The sequence below is a fragment of the Atractosteus spatula genome, chromosome 6 (assembly GCF_055471065.1).
Source record: "Atractosteus spatula isolate fAtrSpa1 chromosome 6, fAtrSpa1.hap1, whole genome shotgun sequence".
NCBI lineage: Eukaryota > Metazoa > Chordata > Actinopteri > Semionotiformes > Lepisosteidae > Atractosteus > Atractosteus spatula.
This window is the reverse complement of record NC_142711.1, coordinates 52,911,782-52,934,833: the sequence shown is the minus strand read 5'-3', so window position 1 is coordinate 52,934,833 and position 23,052 is coordinate 52,911,782. Positions and strand designations below refer to the sequence as shown.

Genomic DNA, 23,052 nt, shown 5'->3' with positions numbered 1-23,052 from the left:
AGTAATATTTAATGCATGGTCACTCCAGGTTGATTTATCAGGCTACCCACATGCCCCCCGCAACTTTACAAGTTTACAAGGCTGCCTATCGCACTTCCTCAAGAGCTTCCTTATGAAATGCCAATGATATATTATAAAATTAATAAAACAAGACAAGTAATGATAATAATGATACACACAAATAGATACATGATATAATAAGTCAAAATCAAAGGAGAATATAATGACTTGAAATATATTTTTGGTAACATTGTTTCCAACATTTAAGTTAACAGTAAGCAAACAAAATAAATCCAAAGTCATGAAGTGGACTCATAGATACACTTGCACATGAGAACAAGTCAATCTGGATGGCTAAACCACACTGGCAGAGACCATGCAGACAAGAGTTCATGCCGTCAAAATAGGGAGCAAGGTGGATCAGTTGTGTTTAGCAGTGCAAGGATAACAGCTTAAATACAGCTGTTCTTTTCTTTAATGCCAATACTAAATTGAAAGCCTTTGCAGCTGAAATTCTATTCATTTTCAGCAGAGGTAGTCATGATAAATGTGCTAATTAGGGCATATGTCTGTGTGACAGGAAAGATTTGGGGAAAAAAAACTGCCACCGAGCTCGTCATTTCATTCAGTAAGTAAAGGGGGGGGGGGTACATTAAGCAAGCACTAATGTTGCCGATCTAAAAGAAAGGCCTGAAAAAAAGAGTTGTCTTTTACACACACACAAAAAGTAATTTGATGAATGTACAAAACTGAAAAACACAAGGGAGTTGCCTGCCTTCTACAAATACATGTGGGAAGAACAAATTAACTCTGACCTTTCGTCTTGATAAAAAAGTGTTGACTACTATTTAATAAGTCATTATTTACCAAGGTCACTTAAACAATACCACAACATTGTCAGAATTCAGCTGCAGCCTTGTATCATTTGGCATATTTCTTTTCACTTAATCATAGTTTTCAAAGAAAAAAAAATCAAACATAATGGAATTCTACTAGTGGCTGCATCTGGTATGCAAACTCGGAAAAATCACTAACCACACCTTACACACCACAAGCTTCAATGGGATCGCCTTCCTCTAAATACACCTGAGTCAACTATTCAAATACAGGACATATTTCAAACTCAAACAATCAGCAAGCAGAATCTTGCACGTTAGAGCTACAATGAAACTGCTTCTAGTGACTACTTTTCCTCACGTTGGTTTCCTTTAAAACTGCCAACGACAATTCATTCTTTCTGAATGCAGAAGCCTTAACTCCCCCACAAAGTCTGGACAAGAATTCAGAATGAATAAAGAGCCTTTTTTCTATTTCATGGTCAGACAACAAAAAAAAAAGATTACTTCAACTTTTTTTTGTGTGTGTGTACACTTAATCTGTCGGAACTACATCACATTTGGGCCTAAACCTCAGCTGGCAGAACCACAGATACTATGAATAACAATATCATAAAAAGGGCCATTGCATCTTCATACAGAGCACATCCTATAGCTTTTAATTCCTGCTTAATGCTACATGATAACATTGAACAGCAAAGCCCCAATAGTTTTCAATTAAAGGATTTGGAAGTACTTTCAATGAATGTTCTTGGCCTTAAAAAACTATTTTAGTTTTATCATACACGTTTCAGCTGTTTTTGGAAGAAACCAGTTTATTCTGAAATTCTACATTCAAATTCATCTCACTATTACTATCTACTATGAGAACAAAGTTAGTTGGTAAGACCATTAGTAGTAGTAGTAGTAGTAGTAGTAGTAGTAGTAGTAGTAGTAGTAGTAGTAGTACTAAGACCATTTCCTAACCAGATAATCTTTTTCCTGGTAAGAAAAATCATAACTCTTACATGAAGTATTGTTCCCTCGGGCACATGCAGCACTGACTGATTTTCTCAACTTATTTCCTCACCTTTTGCTTTTAAAAAATCTTTCCAAATACAGCAATGTTTCTGGTTTAACAGTTAACTAGCACAATGAATAATAATAGTATATTATATAGGATAACATTACTGCTCCAAACCAGTTACCAGAATCACTATGTTGTGCTGCAGTACATAAGCAATGGTCTGTGGTGCCCCACAAGCTATATCACTACTATCAAAGTAATGCGACACCATGAACAGACAAATAACTCATGAATTACAAGCCTGTGCATTAGGAGACATTGTTACTTAAATCTTGACGTTACCTTGAGAAACCACTCTTGGACAACTTCTTGACTCAGAAATCTTGACTACGTGCTTGTACACTGTTGTCTAGACACCAAAGAATGAATATACTGTATGTATAAAAAGTCAGAAAAGGATGGGAAAACAAGCACCAGCTATATTATCCAGCTCTTCGAAGTCCAAACTCGCAAGCAACTTTAACAAAGGAGTAAGGATAAGTCCTTACCCTTATATAGCACTTTTCTGGATATTCCACCTGCTTTACAGGTAATGGGAACTGTCCTCTACCACCACCAATGTGTAGCACTACCTGGATGATGCGGTTTTATACTATTATAACATAGGCGTTAAGGCACTTCAAAAATCGTACAAAACTATTATGAAATGGATTTCAGAAGTGACGATGGTCTGATGGGAGTCCAAGCTTGTGGCACAGTGCTTTCAAATTTATTAGCTACACAGTATACAGAATTTGCAGACCCTTTCCCCAAAGAGATCACATACCAGAACAGTAATTTTGCTAACTAGAACACGAAACATCTCTCATACAACTTAAAAAGTGTCACTCTCTCACCAGAACAGCTTCTACAAGTTCCATGCTGGGAATTTACTAGACTGCGTAGGTCTTCAATTTAAAACCATCTGTCACAGAGGATAATATGCTGCCTGCTGAGCTATCAACACCCTGATGTTTTGTATTTATTTATGCTGGTTTTGTCTAGGGTCTGCTGCCTCTCTACTGTCGAGACTGTCCAACGTGCAAAGTACAAACTCTTCTTGCATTTTCTACTTGCAAAACTGAACTCCCGCACACAAAATCCTGTCAGTAAAACAAACTATGATTTGTCTGAACTGTAAAGATATTTTGTACATTCAGTTAATTTAACATATCAAGAAAACAGGAATGCTTATACTGAAATTGTGGATTTTGGTCAGCTTCCCATCTTTACAATATAAGGTAGACAAGAATTATTGACCAGTTTAAATACCACAGCATAGAAATAGAATTAGAATTGTAATTCATGCACACACTAGAATTAATACACATTAATTACTAAGCCAATCTCAAAGGATGGGTTTTTGAAACACAGCTGACCAGTGGAGAGACAACTGCTGGACAGTGTGAGCAGCTGTTTGTATCTTAACAGCTAGATGAAGAAATATTTCCAGCATATCTCATGTATTTCATAGCCCTTAAAAATAATTTAGCTTTTGCTAAATTTATTTAAGCAACAGTGTCCATCAATGCCCCCAGGTACTACTCAGATTAACTGATGTTTGTTTAAAAATCTAAACTTCCAGTGGCTATAAAAAGTTACAATTACAATTACAGGCATTTAGCAAAATTGCTTGTCCCAGGGCAAATAAAAAAAAAAATCAATAGCATAGGCTATCCTTACTGTAACACAGGCAAAATTAATTTCCAATAGAATGGTTTTGAACTTAATGGAATACATGCAGCTCAAATTAAAAATAAGAAATTGTTTGTGAAAGCAAATCATATGACATCACTCATAACACCATCTTGGAATGAATACAGATAAATTCATTCAAGCTACTGGAGCTTGAAATTAAAAGAGCCCCAGTGATAGAGCAGTTTTAAAGGTGTAGGTTAAAAATTAATCAGTACTTGTTGACTTAAGTACATTTTTCAGTGGGGCCTTCTGTGTTTTAAGTAGAGTTAAAACAGGGAAACACCTCCTTTCCAAAAAAGATTTTTTCAAGCTAAGTAAAAAAAGGCATAATACTGGCACTTAAGACGATTTGGAAAATGTCCACTAAAAAAAAATCTACTTTAAAAGGAAAGTCTTTATATTGTCTTGGTGACACTGCAAAACAATCTTTTCTTGAAAAAAAAAGCAGACAAGGATGAATACTGTTTGGTTGCTGTTGCAATGACATAATTTCAAAGACACAGTAAGTTTCTTACTCCGTTCCATGTAGTTCTGAAAAGGTCTTCGTGTCAACAATGACGACAGTTGGCTTTGCTTACAGATGTCTCTTTTAAGAGCTCCACCAGGTGTTGGCATTGATATGATAATTAATTCTACTGTTGGTTAATGGTTTTAAATACATTTCTGTCATCGAAATTCAAAAGAAAACAACGAGACAAGGAAAAAAAAACTTTATATATATGTATTAGTATTAGCCACATCTAAAGAGATCTGATAAAAGGTAAACAGTGCTGGCATGTGCCACAAAGAAAAAGGTTCAGAATTTTTTTGAGTGGCTGTGTAAAAGAGTACTCTTCATATCATATTTACTTTTCAGAAGTAAAAAAAATCACTTGAAAGCACAGTCAAACAATTTGTGACCATTTATTCAATCTTCTAAAAAAAATCAGACTTCAGACACATCACACAATCCGTTTCAGGACAATGGAGGTATAAACTTTCGAAAGCTCAGACTTCCCCTTAACAAAACGTCCACTCTCCAAATGTATAATAAGGAGACCATTCATTTTTATTGCTTTCAAAATGCAATCTCTTTAGAATCACCCAGTCTTTTTCACTGAAGTAAGGCTTCTGTTTACAGAAATATGCTTGTGCCTTTATCTCATCTCAGCTAATGGCAGCATGAATTCATATCGGTTTTCTCTTTTTATAAGGATGTAAAAATGCTGTGATTTGGAGAGGTTGTTGCTGGACACAGCTAAAAGCATATTTGAGGAAACAAACCACATTTAAACATAGAATGAGGTTCTACATGCTTTCATAACATACAGTTGGTTCCAAATTATACATACCCTAGATTCATAATTGAATGCAATTGTAAATTGACTTTATCTAAAAAATTCCATGCATGCCTTTAATATTCAATACTCTCCATAAATGAAAGATGAAAAAATAAGACTATAACCACTAGACATACATGTATTGTATATTGCCCTACAATTAACAGCTAATAATTAATAACCCAAATTATAAATAAAATATAGATTTCATAATGCATCTTGCTTAAGAATTCTAAAAATGAGACTCTCTCTATAATTGTAATGGCACTGCACAGAGCAAAGTCATACTTGTCATAAATAATTTCCTGAAGGACCATATGAATGGTAACAAATGAGAAAAGGCCAGTGTGCTCACTAGCCTATTTCATAATTAGTAGCTAAATGACCCAAGGATTTCATCCAACTATTTCTTGAAAGAAACCCGGGTATCAGCATGATCGACATGACTGGGAAGCTTACTTCAGCCTCCCACAATGATTTGTATAAGAAAATGTTTCCTGTTCACTTTTAAATGCACTTTCACATTGTATCCACTTCTACACTCTAGTTTCCATTTTACTTTTGATTTTGAAGAATGTCCAGTTCTTCAAGCTAGCCAGGGCAGGACCTGGGAAGGTACGTAGTTACTCTTCTTTGGAAAAATATCGTTTGGAACAGCAGTGACAAAAACTGACTTGCAGTAAAGGAATGTGACACTCAAAATCAACCCAGTGAACTTCAGAATCAACAGTGGAAAAAAGTGGAACGTCAAAGTGCCTTTAAAACGAGAACACAGATCATTATGTGACTATTTGCTGCGTGTTACCAATCTAATTAAAGCAAAATGAAAATATTTTTCATTTTTCTGAAAACATTTTCAGAAGCAACGGAAAACAAAATCCTGGGAGTGCTCCATGGTAGCAGGGTTAGGAAACACTGATCCAGCCAACTCATATTCCTTGCACTTTCTAGCAAATTGATATGTACAATCTCTCCATGGCAAGGGATTGTGGGATTATTTTAATGCAATCCCAGAGGCTAGCAACACTTTTTGCTTCTGTAAGGTGAGGACACCCCTAAAACACATTAAGACCTGGAGCTGTCTGACCAATTGCATGCAAGCGCACAGAAGTCCCAGGGCACAGTTGGCTAATGACAGCAAACAAATGGAAACCAGCGATCTATGAGCTATAGCCTGAACACATTCTGAGAGGGAGCTTGAATTGGAAGAGCCACTCAGCTGCTCTAAAGCAAACCTCAGACTTGTCAGTGGAAAGGTCACTGAGATTTGCGAGACTTTGTCTACAGGGAGGGAGGGAGGCAGAGCAGTTCCAAGGAATGAGTTAAAATGAGTGCAAAAACTGCAAGCGAACTGATGCAAGTTTAGAATCAGTTCCAAATGATTCCAGATAAGGTCAACACTGAAATGCATAAAGTCACGGATAGTAGACTGCCAGCGACAATATAGTCAGAGAGCAGCCATCTTGCTATACAGAAATAAGTGCAAAATTACTTTGTAGACTTTGTTAAGAATACATAATTATTTGTTTACACAGTCTTTTGACATTTGCTAAAATCTTCCAGAAAGATACAGTCATTTACCGTTTGTTTAGATTTCTTTTAATATCAAATCTTTTGACTCGCATGAAGAATTCACGGTATATGCTGTGACAAGTTAATTCTCTGTGCAAAGGCTAAACATTAACATTCCGCAGTTTACCTTTCCCATCACATTTAAAACACAGCTTCCCTTCTTTTCTCCCAAGCGGACTTTTTTGCATACAGTGAAGAGGCTTTATAAATCTGTTTAACGCATTTATTTCTTTTCATCTATTCAGTGCCACCGGGCATAACCTGTAAAGCAGCACATGTTGATATTTTGTAAAACACCCCATGACTCACTGTACTCCTCCAATACACACGATTAATTCTGTTTGGACAGCTGTGTCTGTGCGTTTATTAATGTCATTTTAATTGTTCCATCTCTTCTTTTTTTTTGTAATTTTTTTCCAAATCTCAGCACTACACTATTAAGGAATTTTGAACTTGTTAATATAAATCATTTCCCTGTTACTCTCATCTACTTCACGTCTCTTGCAAATCTGTGTTAAAGACTCGTTTCCCATAAATCTGCATACGTGTAACACAAAATCCTTTGATCTTCAGTTCAATTTTCAAAACTCTTTGGCTCACTACACTGGGTCAGGACCTATCCTGAGAAAAGAAGATTAACTGAGATTTGTTTTACCTTTTATTTTACCAGTCTGTACGTTATATCATACGCCAAACAATATACAAGCTTAAACACCCATGCCTGGTGCAGAAAATATGACCTTGTATACAGAAACTTTCCAAATGTCCTTTTCAAAATTAAGTAACACAACTAATGCAGTACCCACAGGACGTGAAATCTTGCATGGATGGAAAAATACTTATCAAACTATTAAATTAATTACAAAAATCACAAGTAACATCTTAATATTTACTTTCTGACCAATAAGCCCTAACATCAACATAACACAAGGAAAAGTAAGATATCATACAGTGTGGAGAACATCAACATGTTATTTTAAAATGTTTTGGCTAATTCATCAAAGGGTTCTAAAAGAAATCATTTTTCTCTTCAAAAATTAAAATGTGATTGCATTCATTTTTCACCTATATTAGTATTTTTTTTAATTCCGGAATGTTAACGTTTGAAACTATTTTTTCCATCTTAACCATGAAATTTATCAGACCAGTTGTTATTTTCATACAAACCACAATACACTGTACGGAATGTGTACATATATGTGTGTGTGTGCGCGCTCAAGTTTAAAGGGTTCGCCCCAACATTCTTGTCTTACATCTTAGACCTTCATACACAATGAACCACACTGCATACACCATTTCCGAGTAGGATCTAATCGGTTCTGGATTTCATGAGGAGACCTATTCAAAGAGTTAAGTCTGCAGTGGTGCTGTGAGACTGCAATCTGTGTCTTGTCCACAAAATGAATCGGATTGCTGCGGCAAATCTGTGAGCCACGAACAACAGCTACCCAAGAAAGGCTGAGAAGGCAGTTCTCCCACAGTCCCAACTGAGGAGAATATCTGTCTGTGCAATTAAAAACAAAAGCTGTCCTCAGCAGAACTGAACCTGCAGTGCCAAAATGTTCGCTGCAAGGACTGTGCTTTAGACCATGTGATACAATAGCTACCAAGATGTCAACTTCAACAGTTTAATCTGAATAATCAATAGGAATATGTAGCACTAAATTTTGATAATCCTGTAAACTTTTAAATGATCAAATTCTGTTTTTTTATATAATGTATTACCTGCTGTGCTTACTGTATAGAGCAAAGCTTTCACTTTTCCAAGCATGACCTTCAGAAGAAAACAAAGTCAATATGAACCTTTTCCGCTGAACCTTTTCAGTCCATGAGTATTAATTTATTCTATAGTTTAGATCAGAGGTGTCTTGTCTTTTTTTTTTGCTTCCCCCCCCCCCCCCGAGTATTTCTATTATTTCTTTACAAATTCTGGTTTAGGCAGTCAACCACCTCGTCGCTCTGTTTGAATGTTGTGGAGAACAAGCCCAAAGGCTAAAACTTACCCAGTGTTCTAGACATCACTGGAAGAGCAGAACTAAGCACCAGGATGGACACGCAACACCCGATGATCTGTTGAAACAAAAAAAAAATCCTTTTAACGGTTAAAGTCACATTCAGACAACGCTCTTAAACTGCATCCAGGTGCATACTGCATAGTTAATAAGAGATTAAGATCACTTTATTAGCCATATACAATTTCATGCCTTAGGAATTTGTCTTTTCGCATACCCCAACTTGCTCTCCATGAGAGACACACAGACAGGGAGAGAAGCTGGGGGTCAGAGCGCAGGGTCAGCCATTTATACGGCGCCCCTGGAACAGTTGGGGTTAAGGGCCTTGCTCGGGGGCCCAACGGAGTAGGATTCCTCTGCCGGCCGCGGGATTTGAACCGGTAACCTTCCAGCCACAGGCGCAGATCCTTAGCCACAGTGCCACCGCTCTGCCCCACATTAATTAATGTGGCAGTAATAATTTAATGCTTCCTTGCATATATATATATAGCACATTTTATTCCAAAGCACTCTACAAGCAGGAGGGAACCTGGATGAGCAGCAGTGATGTGGATCACTAGACACCAGCAGCCCCACTACCCAGCAGATCAGGTGGAGAAGTGAGAAATGGCTTCAGCAGCTGGAATTAAGGGGTAATTATGTTGACCACAATGTGGAAGCCCACTGGGGGATTTACCCGAAACACAGAGGTGAAGAAGTGCCATGGATTCATCAATGACCATGTAGTCAGGCCCCCGACTTAACATCTGATTTGGAGGATGGCACCTCCAACAGCAAAGTGTTGCACACCAAACTGGGGTGCTGGTTTGCCAATTCTGGTGTAGAGGGAAGAGTGCCACCTGCTGACCCACCTGCACTACTTGCAGCAGCAAATATTGTCCTGAGGTCTCTGAGCTCTGCTTACCTTCAGAGATCTGGTACAAATCGAGCTACAAACCATATTTCACATCTCAGCCGGAACATACTAAGAAAGATAACTTGATCGATAACTCAGCTAGGTCACAAGTTGGCTAACACTTCACACATAAACATATACTGTATGTATACAGTACATAGTGCTGTGCACTTCCCCCCCCCCCCAACACCTTCACAAAATTAACATTCATTGCATCGTACAGCTTATTTTAGGTTAAACTTAAATATTCTATTGGGTTCCAACCCGGACTTCAAGATGACCAATCAAACCTCCCAAAATGGTTGCGTTTCATTACCCTGTTGAAACACTGGTCCAGTCCAAGCTGATGACTCAATGGGGGGGGGACGGGTGAACTGCTATTTGTCTGAACTGATCTCTCCCTTCTATCTGAAATGTCAAACCACTACCTGCTGCAACCCCAAATCATTAGGCTCCCACCGACTTGCTTTTCACTGGTAACAGAGCTCTTTTCTACACTGCTATATTTGGTTTGTACCACTCACACCAATATTCTTCTTTTTTTTAAAAAAAAAAGTGCCATTTGAGGCTCTAAGATTCCAGGTTTTTGTACAGTATATGGCCATGAGCATTTACAGTATACAAACCTCACGGTCTTTAGTCTTTAATAATTGTTTCTGTCCTTTTCCGTACAAATGTCACCATACTGTTGTCAGTCTTCCAGCTACTCTCTTTGAGATTTTTTGTTTTGTCCTACATTGAAGTAATATTTCTATGGTTTTGCCACTTTTGGCAGCTTTTTCTTCCCCCCTGAGAATATATGAGCTATCCATTGTAATAATCAAATGAGTAAATGGAGTTGATTAGCTTAACCTCAAATGTGTCGCATACAACAATGCAATATAATATTTGGACTGCTCTGTATCAGGTTAAGCATACAGTATGTGTGTCATCTTTACATATTCTTAATTTCTACTATTATTCTACAGGTATACAGTTACAATCTATGCTTTTATATGTTCAATGTAAATATGTTTATTTATAGGTTTTGACTGAAAGACTACAAAATATTTCTTATGCCTAATAACCATGGTGGAAACTCTGAATGCTTTTGGAATACCATTACAGTTTCTTTCAGTTTGCAGTATCTTTGCATTTTAGTAGGTCTTCCCTTGGGTGAGAAAATTAACCAAACACACACAAACACATGCACACAGGCACACACACACACCTCTTCAGGGTAAATAGATTCCACAGATTGTGCAATTAGTACTTCTGAAGTTGCTCATTACCAGGTTCTTTCCTTTGTAGACAAGTCCTTTCACTGGACTGTCATGGCTAGTTAGCAAGCTTCACCATCCAGAGGTTATTTACAATTGAATGGGCACCATGCAAGCCAAACGGAGCACATCCTTTTCCCACTCCTCAGGCTTTCTGAAAATCTTCCAGTTTGTGTTGACGCAGCTCACAAACAAATATTGGCTAGATCAAATGAGCCATTCAGGCCAATTACTGAAGAAAGAAAGAGAGCTCTTCTGGAGGGGCAAGAAAAAGGAACGCTAAAGAGGCCCAAATACATCAGCACCTTGGGCCTACCTTACCGTTGTCATGGTTGTGTCGTCTTTCCTGGGAGTGAGGCCTTCAAAGAAGCGCAGGCTATAGAAGCCGACGACTGAGGACACCATTAGATAGCTGTGAGAATTAAGGAAAACAAAACACCTTCTATAGGGCTAAGAGGAATGTGAAGGTCTCGTCTATGCTTTCAGCTTTCTTTTAGGCTTCCTCAAAAAAAAAAAAAGACAAAGAGCAACAAAAACAAAACAGCATTTCCGGAAGAGCCTGGACAAACCATTCCTCGGCTCAAATGCAAAGTCCTAGAATACCTGTTAACAGACAGGAGTGTGGAATTGAAAGAGAAGGATACAACATCAGAATGATCTCAAGTGCTGCTCCCACACAACCAAATGTAGACAGGGATGCACTTCCTATGCCCCGTTCCTGAAAAAAAACAAACAAATGAGTGAAAAGACTAAATTTGAATCTTTTGGGCTTTATCGTGCTGTCTTGTAACATACAATGTTTGTGATCCCACAACCTCACACCTACTTTTCTTTCTAAACTTAGAAACAAGTACCCCCTCTTTTTATATCACAGCTAATTATTTTAAGTTAAATGTATTTTAGGAATCTCTGTATTCCTTTTCTAAGCTCTCCAGATTGTAAAGCTCAGCAAGCATAGCATTTGCAAAAAGTGAATTGAAAAATGAAAACTTTTTATTTTCTGCATACACATGTTGCAGTATCTGGTGATAGGTTTGTTAATACAATTTTTTCCATCCCAGTATTACTTACATTTGTAGTATCACAAAATAACACCAAGGGTTTGAAGGATAAAAGTCATTGACCCCCGATAATTAGGCTAGTCACTTTGTGATTTAGCTTAAATAAGGATATTGAAACCAAATATTATTTATGTATTTATTTGGTATAAACACAACTGCAGTCTGCAACAGAATCATACGGCTTAATCACTGCAATGCCAAGCAAAAATGCAGAAGATTCTATGTAACCTGATGTCATTCCAGAAAACATTTAAAACTCAAACAATTAAGTATATATTTATTGTAAAAGGAAAACTAAAGTGTTTCTTCCACAAATCCAGCATGGAACTGCCTCATTTTGACAACAGAATCAAATCAATAAATGCTTTAACATCAATGCATACAGAAACTGTATTTCAGGACAAAATTTACAAAAACAATCCATTAATAGGAAACTAAAGGGGTTTTGGGGCATTTGCTGGTGTTTCATTTTAGTGTCTAATAAACAAAAAATAAATAAAACCTCAAATCACAATTTGTGGTATTATGTGGAAAGTATTTGCTTTCTTAGGTTTATTGGCTCTTTTTTCAGTGTATATTACACCATTATCTCACTTCTTTTCAGGGGAATGTGCATTAAAACCTGCAAATTCAGAAATATCCACGATACCCACAAAAATCAACATGCGGCAGTTCTTTTTGAACTGCCTCCACGAAGCTAAGAAGTCCATCATCATAAAAAAAGTTGGCATTTCATTCCGTTTCAGGCGGGAAAAAAAGAAAAATTCCAACAGGCTGTTTCATGTCTTTATGTAGCCGTCTTCCTGCTACTTAGGAATTAAATTAGAAAGCTGCTGCATTAAGAGACTTAGCACACAAGATCACTTATTAACACCATTTGAATATTTCAGCTCTCCAACTTACCAGGTAATTGGCAAAGGAAAGTGATTTCATCATATACAGGTAATGTTAATGTTAGGGCTGCCCATGCTTTCTTAAAAGAAACTTTAAAAGAAATAACTATTTTATGTGTCAGCCTAAATCTTTCACTGAAGCATGCTAAAAGCGGCTCCTGTAATTTGGTTGTGGCAGGTCAAAGACTTGTTGGATCTGTTTTAATATTGGTGGTTCAGGCATCAATCAAAGCCTTAAAATCAGATCAGAAAGGGAAATGAAGAAATGTTTTTAAAAGAAAAGTTTTGCCATCGCCAAAAACAAAGCTTTGAAAGGTCTCTTTTCAATTAGGCCTCAACGCTTTGTTATCCTAATCCATCCATCCATCTTCTAACATTTTCTAATTTTCTAATCCATTTTACCCAATGCAGGGTTGTGAGGGAGCCAAAGCCTATCCCAGCAAGGAAAGGGAGCAAGGCAGGGCCCCCCTAGACAGGATGCCAGTCCATCCCAGGGCAGACAGACAGAGACACACACTCACACCACAATGTTCCAACAAGCTAAATAACATACTAGTATGTTTTTGGACTGTGGGAGGAAACCTGAACACCTAAAGGAAACCCATATGAACACAGGGAGAAAACACACGCAGACAGCACCTCTAGAATTGAACTCCGGGTCTCAGTGCAGCGAGGCATCAATGCTAACCACTGCACTGGCCACGATAATCTAATATTTATCATTTCTAACATGTCTAATATTTATGTCAAATTAATGTTTCTTGTTTTACATCTTCAGCATAGCTGTGGAACCACAAAGTGTGTTGGGGGGGGTGGGGTTACAATTCCAGGGTTTCCTAGACAACATTAAGGAAATAAAATACTGGAAGCACCGCCATTAACTAGTGATAGACAGGAGCAATGCAATTCAATGAGATTATAGCATCCTGTGAAACTATTACACCTCCACATTCACTAGACATTCAATAACCCATACTTACAGTAGCACTGGACCTCCTTTGCCTGTTGGCAATGCAATACTCAATAATGCAGTTATAAGAGAATAATTATTTAGAATATTTTGGCTGGTTGCACTCTTTACTCTCTCTCTCTCACCAAGCTCATCCCTTAGTATTTAAATGGGGTAAAAGACAAGGGATTGCTGATTGTCTCAATATTGTGAGTTTTTTTTGTAATTTTGGTAATTAGGGCCATTAAGATGCTGAAAAACAAATCCTTTGGGTACACTGCTAAAGCTGTATGTCAACGTGCCTTCTGTATGTGCAGCTGTGATTGTTAACAAAGGGAGTTTCTGTCATGAGGACATAAATGTTACAAACCAGAGGATACCACCTGGACCATTTAGCCCATTTGGTAGCTAGAAGATACCTTTTCTTTTAATAAGGCCAATCAAATGTGAAACATACTAATGGTTTACATTGATTCTGGATGTCTTAAAGTGGAAATCCTAAACCGTTATGGAGGGCTGACACAGATAATGACATAGATGCTAACACTTGAATGGTATTATTGCCACTTCAGGGTCCTGACAAATGAAAGGGAGAAAAATTGACAGAGATAATAAAATTGTTACAAAACAACAGACATAAGCACAGACTACCACGCAGTAATAGCTAATATTATAAAACTGCCTACATAAAGCAGGGCTTGACATAGGCAGTTTCATAATAATAAACTATTTTATATAACGCATTTAAAGGTGGCTTCTCAAAGTGCCTTTGCATAATATTAATATTTATAAAACATGCCAAACCGTACTTTAGAAAAATGTACAAATTTATTGTTCAGCTTGCTCATTTTAATGTGGCAGGACTATTCTGCATCCTACTGCTAGATCTTATAATAATAATAGAACTGCTCTTGCTTTATTGGATTCTTATTCTTCATACAGGCCTACTACAACCACACCCACACACTTTCCATCTGTTCACATATTTTTCCTTTTTGGAAAGCTGTACAAACCCTGACACACAGGTACTTGGGCTTATTTTGAGTTAAGTGGCATTTATTTTCTCTGCGGAGCACAAAAGAAGCACTAAAAAAAAAGGAATCACTTTCACCTTCGATTTCACTGCTTTCAAAAATTGTAGACAGTGTATGAACAACTAAGAAAACACTGGAACATGTCGGGTTAAGATGGTTATCAAATGGATAGCTCTATTGATTAGCTTTAAAGAGGACATCTCAGACACATGACAGGAGATCAGAGCAATGGAATGCCTCCAGCTCATCAAATGTATAAACCATTTACGAAACCCGGCTGTCAAGAAACTGACATAACTCATGACAAGTGTAATTTGGGGGATTTTCTCCAATGCGTCATGCCAAAACAAATAACGTTAAATAAAATAATTGGAATGTCGAGGGCAGTTACCACAAAAAAGGAAAAAAAAAAGAAAGAAGACCTATTTTGTTGCCTTTAAAAAAAGATCACATGAACCTTAGATGTTGGATAAGTCCCAGGACAGATGTCAACAATGCATGGCAGGCAAAACCAATAAGAAGTCACAGTAGCTGTAATATCAGTTTCCACAAGAAAAACTGTTACACTTCTCAAACTTGAGCACTACAATGGACAACGACCAAATTGTGTGGAACCAAGCTGATTTTGAAATTAAATTCTTTTCTTGTAAGCCCCATAAAAGTTTTAGTTGTACACAATACCTCGTAAAACAAAGGAAGCAAAAGTGCAGATCCAGAACACAAAATGACTAGCAACCATTAGCGCTAAAATTTCTGAATGACACCAAAAACTCGTTTGTTTAAAACAGCAAATCCAGTTTTCTTAGCTGCAGGAAAACAACTGGAAACTGCACAACATTTTGATCTGCAGCGTTCTGTGAAATGGTCTTCATTTGAAAAACACGCTGCAACTGACATGACAGCTTGATAAAAATCAAGCTCTAGCAGTTCAGAATGCATCGGAGCGTATCTGGTGTTCTTCTTTACTAAACCAAGCTTTTCAGTAGGTATGTTCACTGCACAAGTAGCTGGTCAGTAACACCAGCATATTAAAAAAGATGACAGTAGACCATGTTGATAGAAGAACAAAAAAAAAACAAGTAGAACAAAAATCAAGAAAAATAAGACAGCATTTCTGTATAACTCACCTTTGATCCCTTTGGCATTGCTGTTTCATCCACTAACAAATAGAGGATATTAAATGCAACAAGAAGAACGGAGATTGTCTGAAGATAAAAAAAGCAAAATAAAGTTACAGTCTCTGCAGAGTTAACATTGCAGATATTACAATGAAAAAATGCGCTGGATGCTTGAAGTTGTATTTAATCCCTTTTCGAGTGAATTCTCCAGGAGTCTATTGTAGGGCTAAAACTGGCTGTAGGGAAAAAGTTGCATGAAAACCTTTCCGGTTTGCAAATGTATTTTCCAGTTGCTATCCTCAGGGTATTTGTTTCACAAACAAAACAAGAAGCAATATTTAAGGCCATTAATATTGCAAAATACAAGAATGTGTTTCACCAGAACAGAGCATTCAATCAATGTGTAAATCAACTGGAAATTATTTTCAGGAACTATATTTTGTCTATTGACTTATAAAGGTAAAAAGAAATGCTGATTGCACATGACCATACAGAAAACTCATTTTGAATTTAAAATACTTTTATTCAAATTAATGACACCTTTATATACAAGAGTGTGCTTGATTTTTTCCCCAAACAAAAATGTGTGTGCAACACATTAATGCAAGTGAGTGAATCTTAATATTTTCAGTTTCTGGCCCTGCATATGAGTGACAGACAATGTTTCCGGTTGTTCCTGGTTCTCCTTAATCTAATCTAAAGAAGTATGCCGGGACATGTTTACAGCAAAGGTTATCTTTTAATTACAGTTTAATGCAGCCAGTACTGCCCTCAGTGGCAGAATATTCCTCCTTTTATTTTCTTTACCATTACCGAATGCATAACCTAGACCAGGGGGACAGATTCTGAACTGTGGAGTTACCGTTGATATAAACTGGATTTAAAGTATTTATAAGACCGTAATAAATATTAACGGATCGCTTCATTTTCAAAGCAAGATAATGGGATTCCTTACTGTTCCAGCCAGAAGTATTAACATGACAATGGGGTACACTAAGTTCTTCTCCCATGCAGAAGCCTTTTTCCGCCTCTCTACAGAAAGAGATACAAAGCATGTCTGTCAGTTTTCAAGGTAAAGGAAGTTTAATTAAAGCTTCGATGCACTTTAAAGTTTATGTTGGATTCTAGTGCCACACACCCTTGCTGAACATAGCCAAGAGATTAAATGCTCTCAGAGGACAATCATAGGTATAACTAGAAAAATAAATTCCCCAGAGTTGAAGAAAAAAGAATAACAACAGAATTGTTTTATAGATAGCTCCACGGTTGTTTATAGTGATTCTTTAATCTGTGAAGGTGAGAATGGAACAGATCACACGTTAGGGACAAATCAGACACTGCCTACTTCCTAGACATTTTCATTCTAGACAATATCCATTTTTCATACAGATTTCATGTAGTGTATTTATGGCATTTGTCTTTCATTTCATTACAGACATAGGCAAACGTAAGGTCTTATTAATGAAACAAAATAAGGCACATTGAGTAAATGAAGACCTCGTGAAATAAAGGCCTCAAAACAGATTTAAAAATTGGTATTTTTACAAACACAAGTTGCAAAACCTGACATTAATAAAGTCCTGAACAAAACAATTCACACACTCTAAGCTAGGGCTCAGTACATCATCCTTTGGGGTTTATTAGAGCCTGCAAACACAACATGAGCTGTCGGCATCTGTCCTGTGAAAATGTTTTCCCTGACTTTCATGCAAAAAGCTTTTAAGCCCATTCATGTTAGTGGGTTTCATAGAAAACCTCTAATCTACCAAAACAAGACCGATTCCCATCAAGTGTCTGTGATGGATGGTACAGTACTGCTGTGATCATTGTCTTCTTTAGAAGTTCAGCTGTTTACTTGGCAGCGTAAGTTATAACTTTGCCATGCTGGCATGTGAAGCTATATCCAATGACCTTTCAACCGCTAAGCATCACTTCAATCTGTAGTACAGCTTCATACACTTTAGATTCAGACAACCAAGCAGGCCACTGAAACACTAAAGTAACTGTAAATAAAGCTCTCTACTTTTATCTCCATGTAGAGTCTAGCTCCCCTGTTTCAGACTGTATTAATTAGCCTTACCTGTATATTCTTTAATGTACAGTATATTAAAAGGTTTGCACCTTCACCCTACCACTGATTTTTTTTCTCACTCCACACTGTTTTACATTTATTTATCTCTTATAAGCCGCCAACTAATTATGAAGGTCCTGGGCTGATATAAGTTCTTACGGATATCACAAACAAGGCAATACATTATGGAAGTCTAGCCGGTTCCGCCCGACTACTTGTACTTCACAATAAATTCGTCCTGCCATACTTCCAAGAAATTCCTAACATATCTGCCATGTCTGCGTAGTGACTTTCTTCTGTGCGTTCTAACTTTCTTTTTGAGCTTTCTATCGAACACCACTGCCAAGTAAGATGATAGCATATCACCACCCAACAGGAGTTCATTTGTTTTCAATGGCTACCTCTACCTTCTCCAAAAGGGTATTGCTAAACAACATAAGGAAGTGTCAAGCCAGTAAGTAATTAAGTGTTGAAACTATTTAATGTAAGAGCATGTAATATCTGTACCAAGGGCAAGTCTATGATACATAAATCGAACAATTTAGGAATGCTACTCTCAGTATGGAAACACAAGTGCAAAATTGAAATGCAAACTATTTTAAATTGACCATTTCATGCTCCTTTAATGATATAAAAATATTTAACTGCATCATTTACAAAAAAAAAGCAACCATTTCCCTATATTATATAGGAATCAATAAAATGCTGAATAATATTTACATTTTAACTGGGATTTCTGAATTGCCTAGTGAAGACCAAACTGAAAGCAATAGGCAAACCTGCTGGGATTGACTGGGACGTCATCTGAGGCTGAATATACTGAAAGAAGGCCTGCTTTCTTTAAAACATGTTTTAAAGTTCAAATTTCACAGAACAGAACAGAAAAGGGCACATTTGGTACCTAATAATTATCAGCAGAAAGGCATTCATTCATAAAATCAGGCTTCTAATGACTTTTACATATATAACATTTCTGCAGGTGGGACCTATTTTCCCCATTTTTTGCAGTTTCATACATATTCACTTCTACATTGGGATAGAACAGTAGTTGGAAAAGTACACAACATAAAATGTAAAAGAAGGCTAATTAAACTTTTAATATTTTAAATCTTTTAAGAGAGATGTTTATTACACAAATGCCTTTAGCGGCTCTAATGATTAGGATATGAGACACTGCATGAATAGACAGTCTATGGTAGCCAATGGTTCAGATTATACTTGGTCTCACTTTTAAAATGAAACTGCAGCACTCGAATCAATTTTGCTCTGGTGTCTTACCAATGTACTGTAGCTGGGTTCCTGTACGTATCCAGTGCCAAATCATATTCTAGATTTGCGGCACAGTTTAATTAATGACATCACTAAAAGGTTTTATACAATAAAGTTTGCATCTTGTCCAATATCCTAAGTGCTTCGCAATGCCCCTGCACTCCCAAAGCTCATGGAAAGCCTGGCTTTATTAACAACATCTCTGGAAGACTAGACAAATAAGAAATGAGGGGAAAAAAAAAACTTTTGATAGATGTCCAAATTTAAAAACAGGAGAAAGTACATTAAAAAGTGCGCTGCAATGCTTTGCTCACAGTTCATGTTAACTGTATTAGTAAAAAAGTTAAGCATCTCTAAAAATATCCGTTAAAAAAAAAACCTTACCTAGTTTATTTTTCAGGCTCCTGACATTGTCCAACTCCTTGTCCACATGAAGAGTGCTACATTGAGAATGAGATAACATCCCTATAACAGAGAAGATTTCAATAAATAGAAATTAGTCTTTATAAGGACATACCACACAAAACACTTTATAAAGCAGGAGTAAGGAATTCTAGCAAAGATATGGAAGAGCCACATACCATACATATATTTTTACTCATGGCATCTTTCTTCTTCACTCTCAAGGAGACCAGACGCAAAACAGACATAATCAGAGTTCTTTGCTGCCAGCTACCTATATTCACACCGCAAATGGGGACTGAGAGAGTCGCACTGGAGGGTCAACCAGAGCTGAACAAATACGTGGTAGAGGGAGCTGCTACTGTGTGGTGACAAGAAAATGTTCTGCCAGCTGTAACGAAGACAGTGACATGATGAACTCTGAAGCCCCTGGTTTCTTTTCCTCTTTCAGGAGAACGGCAGCAGCTGTGGAATATGTATCCGCTAGCACCTAACACTGCAATTTCAGATCTTAGAGCTGAAAAGGGTTTGCAAAACAGAATTTTAGAATAAAAAAAAAATCTGTCATGTTGACCAGTTCCGATTAAATATGACAATAAATCATATTTTTTTTGTTTTAACTATGGAATGTTCTGCACAAAATTCCCATCAAACAGATAATCCAATGTTAATACATAACAAAATGGTTTCAAACAAACAGGAAGGGAAAAAAAATGAAAATCTCCAGTGTCAAGTCTGTCTGGTGCACAAATCTTGTGGTAGACCATACATGCTGCGACTAGTCAGGAAAAAAATAGAAAGGGATTCTCCAGGAAAACCACAAGAGCAGCTCATTTAAGGTTAATTTATCTGTTTTACTCTGTTTTTCTTCCAGCCTTGACGTATGGTTTGAGTCCTCAAAGTGAAGTGGAAGAGTATCTCTGCATCCCCTCAGGTGATTGGCAGATCAAGACCAATTAGTTCAGTGTTACACTGTTACTAGCGTGCAATAAAAATAAGATCTTTCATCTTTGTTACAGAGGTGAAGAACCAATAACTTTGATCAAATAAGTATTTTTTTTATTCTGCCCCACCCTGTCTCTTTGGATTTAAGAAGGAATTAAAAAAGGAAAGAAAAAAACAAAACTAACAGAAATCCATATTAGTCTCTTCCCAACATACATGTCCCAACCTTGAAAGAAAATTCTGACAGGAAAATTGGAACCCTCAAACAATGCACAGCCAAAGTGAAATAGGAAATGCCATTATTTGTTTTCAATCTGTCCTATATAACAAAAATGGTCTGCCAAATATTGAAGCTATTAAAAGATTCCTTTGTTTACCACAAAACTATGCAGGTAGTCTAATACTACTTTTGATAAGTAAAGACATTAGAACGTTTAATTCTCTCATGTTTTTAAGTCAAAATAAGGCCCATCTAAAGATGTGGAATTATCTTTCTTTGTTTACTACATCTCACAGGAGCTGATGAGATCGCTGTAACTTAGCAAGGGTTGTACTGCAAATATTTCAAAGCACTTTCTCACCGCCTTGAATACAATATTTTGTTTTATTGCTTTTCTCTTTGTTTTATCTTATTGTTTGTGAATTGATGTCACTTGGCACGGACAAAATGAACTAATCCTTTTAGGTTACACTATTTGTGGTGTTACATCATTTTAGAATTCTGTTCTCATGAGCTCTGTTAAGTGTGATGTGGTTTTCTAGATGGTTACCGACTTTATTCGCCTTACTTTTACCTGGGTGGCATGCCTTCAGTGTTACCTATGCTCCAGCAAATGTAATGTCAGCAAACCAAACCTGAAAAAGGCTTCATTTCAGAAAAGGATAGCAAGAGCAAGAAGGCCCTATTGCCTTCATTTTGAGACTTCTCTCTTTATACTGCACATTCATCACATTATTAGAACCGTGAATATTCCACTGTTAGTTCTTTACTGTAGTCTGTTCAAAGTAGGTTTCAGCATATCAAAGGAAACCAAGTTTTACATAGCAGTTATTTAAAAGGCACAACATAACATTTCATGCTTTCAAGCTGAATTAGTACAAGAACTAGTATAAAGTCAGTTCTGCGACATGTGACAAATTATAAAAAAAACACTTTTACCCTCCTTTATAATTCTGGGTAGGAGTCCTTAGGAAGTCATGGCTGTGATACATTTTTGGTCATTTTTTATTTTGAGACTGTCACTCATAAAAATAAGTACCTAGAAGAGTATACTTCAGATCATATGTCAACTCCACCTTGAGAGCTGGTGTAATTTACACCAGACTGGGATTTTATTAGATACCCATATAAAGAGGACAACTTCAAATGTAACGTAAGCAAGGAACATAATGTCATGAGAAGAACTACCTATTGTGGCCTGAAGAGATACCACAATTTTCAGAAGGGCTGCAGCCAAATCAACACATACTGTAAGCCCTGGCAGAGCTGTTTCAGTCATAAAATAACACAAAGTAGTTCTGATACCTGTATGTTCTATTCGCATATCATATTTCAATGTTATCTAGTAGATAAAGTAAAAACATACACGAATTTGCACATCCTAATATATGGTACTTCTCTCATTTGTGACCGAACACCCATTTTAGATGGTTACAAATACAGGCAAACATTTATCTTCAACCTTAAGATTGAATTCCATGAATAAGGCAGGGAACCAGCGTCATCAATTACTTATGGTATGCATATTTTTTTTTTTTTTTTTCCTACTGGAAAACATATTACATATAGCAGAGAAAAAATAAACATAAGAGTGGAAATATGCTAACAAGTTATCACTACAGGAAAACAATTATTTGGACAAAATGAGTTGTCCATATAAAAATAAATAGGACATTTAGTTTGTTACAATACAAATTTCACATAGTAAACAGGGACATCTGGTGGCCATAGCGAAAATGTATCAGAATGGAACAGTAGCTAAAATCATAATTTTTCATCACAAAACCATCTTAAAAATGACCATTACCTATCTTACCATTAAAATAACACAAAAGTGCTGCCAGAACTGAAGGGTGCAATATCTTCAGCCACATCATTCCATTTTGTACAATCCATAAAACTGGTCAAACCTCAGATACCTAATATACTGTTTTTTAAAACAGCAGGGCTGTAAAAAAATCCTCTCTACCATGGTTCTAGTACCATCTGGCCCACAAGAGATTTGGGGAAATTCTCGAAACCCATGCAGCGCAAGACAAAAAAGCAGAGAGGGGCATCTATGCTTCTCTTCTTGGCAAAGGCAAACACTGGGAGAGTTGCTTCTATCACCGTTTGTGCCAGTTTCACAGACTAATGCCCACGCGGCCTCCTTATTGAACCAGGCTGTAGACTGCACCATGAGTCACGACTGACAGTAAGAAGTCTGTACTGCCCCTTGATGACTATGAAGTCGAACAAACAGCCAGTTGTCTGGTACAACAAGTCTCGTACAGGATATATGGATCAATGAATGTCCTCAGACACAGTCAAGCTTAAAATCACACTAACCCCAAGATAACCCCTTGTACTATGTACCAACTTCCTACCAGTACTATTTAGGTATTTTTCATTTTATACTCACTGGCAAATGTAGAATTGCCAATTGTCTTTTTTTTTTTTAAATCTCGATTCACA

The 23,052-nt window shown here is 36.9% G+C and overlaps 1 protein-coding gene across 2 annotated transcripts in view; it reads right to left on the bottom strand.

The window, feature by feature from the left end:
* lmbr1 (limb development membrane protein 1) overlaps positions 1–23,052 on the bottom strand; it is a 72,596-nt gene that overhangs the window by 10,826 nt on the left and 38,718 nt on the right. For both annotated transcript variants that reach the window (XM_088918350.1, XM_088918349.1), the window contains exons 10-15: positions 19,416–19,496; positions 16,647–16,723; positions 15,701–15,778; positions 11,281–11,354; positions 10,958–11,048; positions 8,474–8,540 (exon numbers count right to left, since the gene is read on the bottom strand). In XM_088918350.1, the coding sequence (XP_088774476.1) occupies positions 8,474–8,540; positions 10,958–11,048; positions 11,281–11,354; positions 15,701–15,778; positions 16,647–16,723; positions 19,416–19,496 (468 nt within the window). The remainder of the gene's footprint in view (positions 1–8,473; positions 8,541–10,957; positions 11,049–11,280; positions 11,355–15,700; positions 15,779–16,646; positions 16,724–19,415; positions 19,497–23,052) is intronic.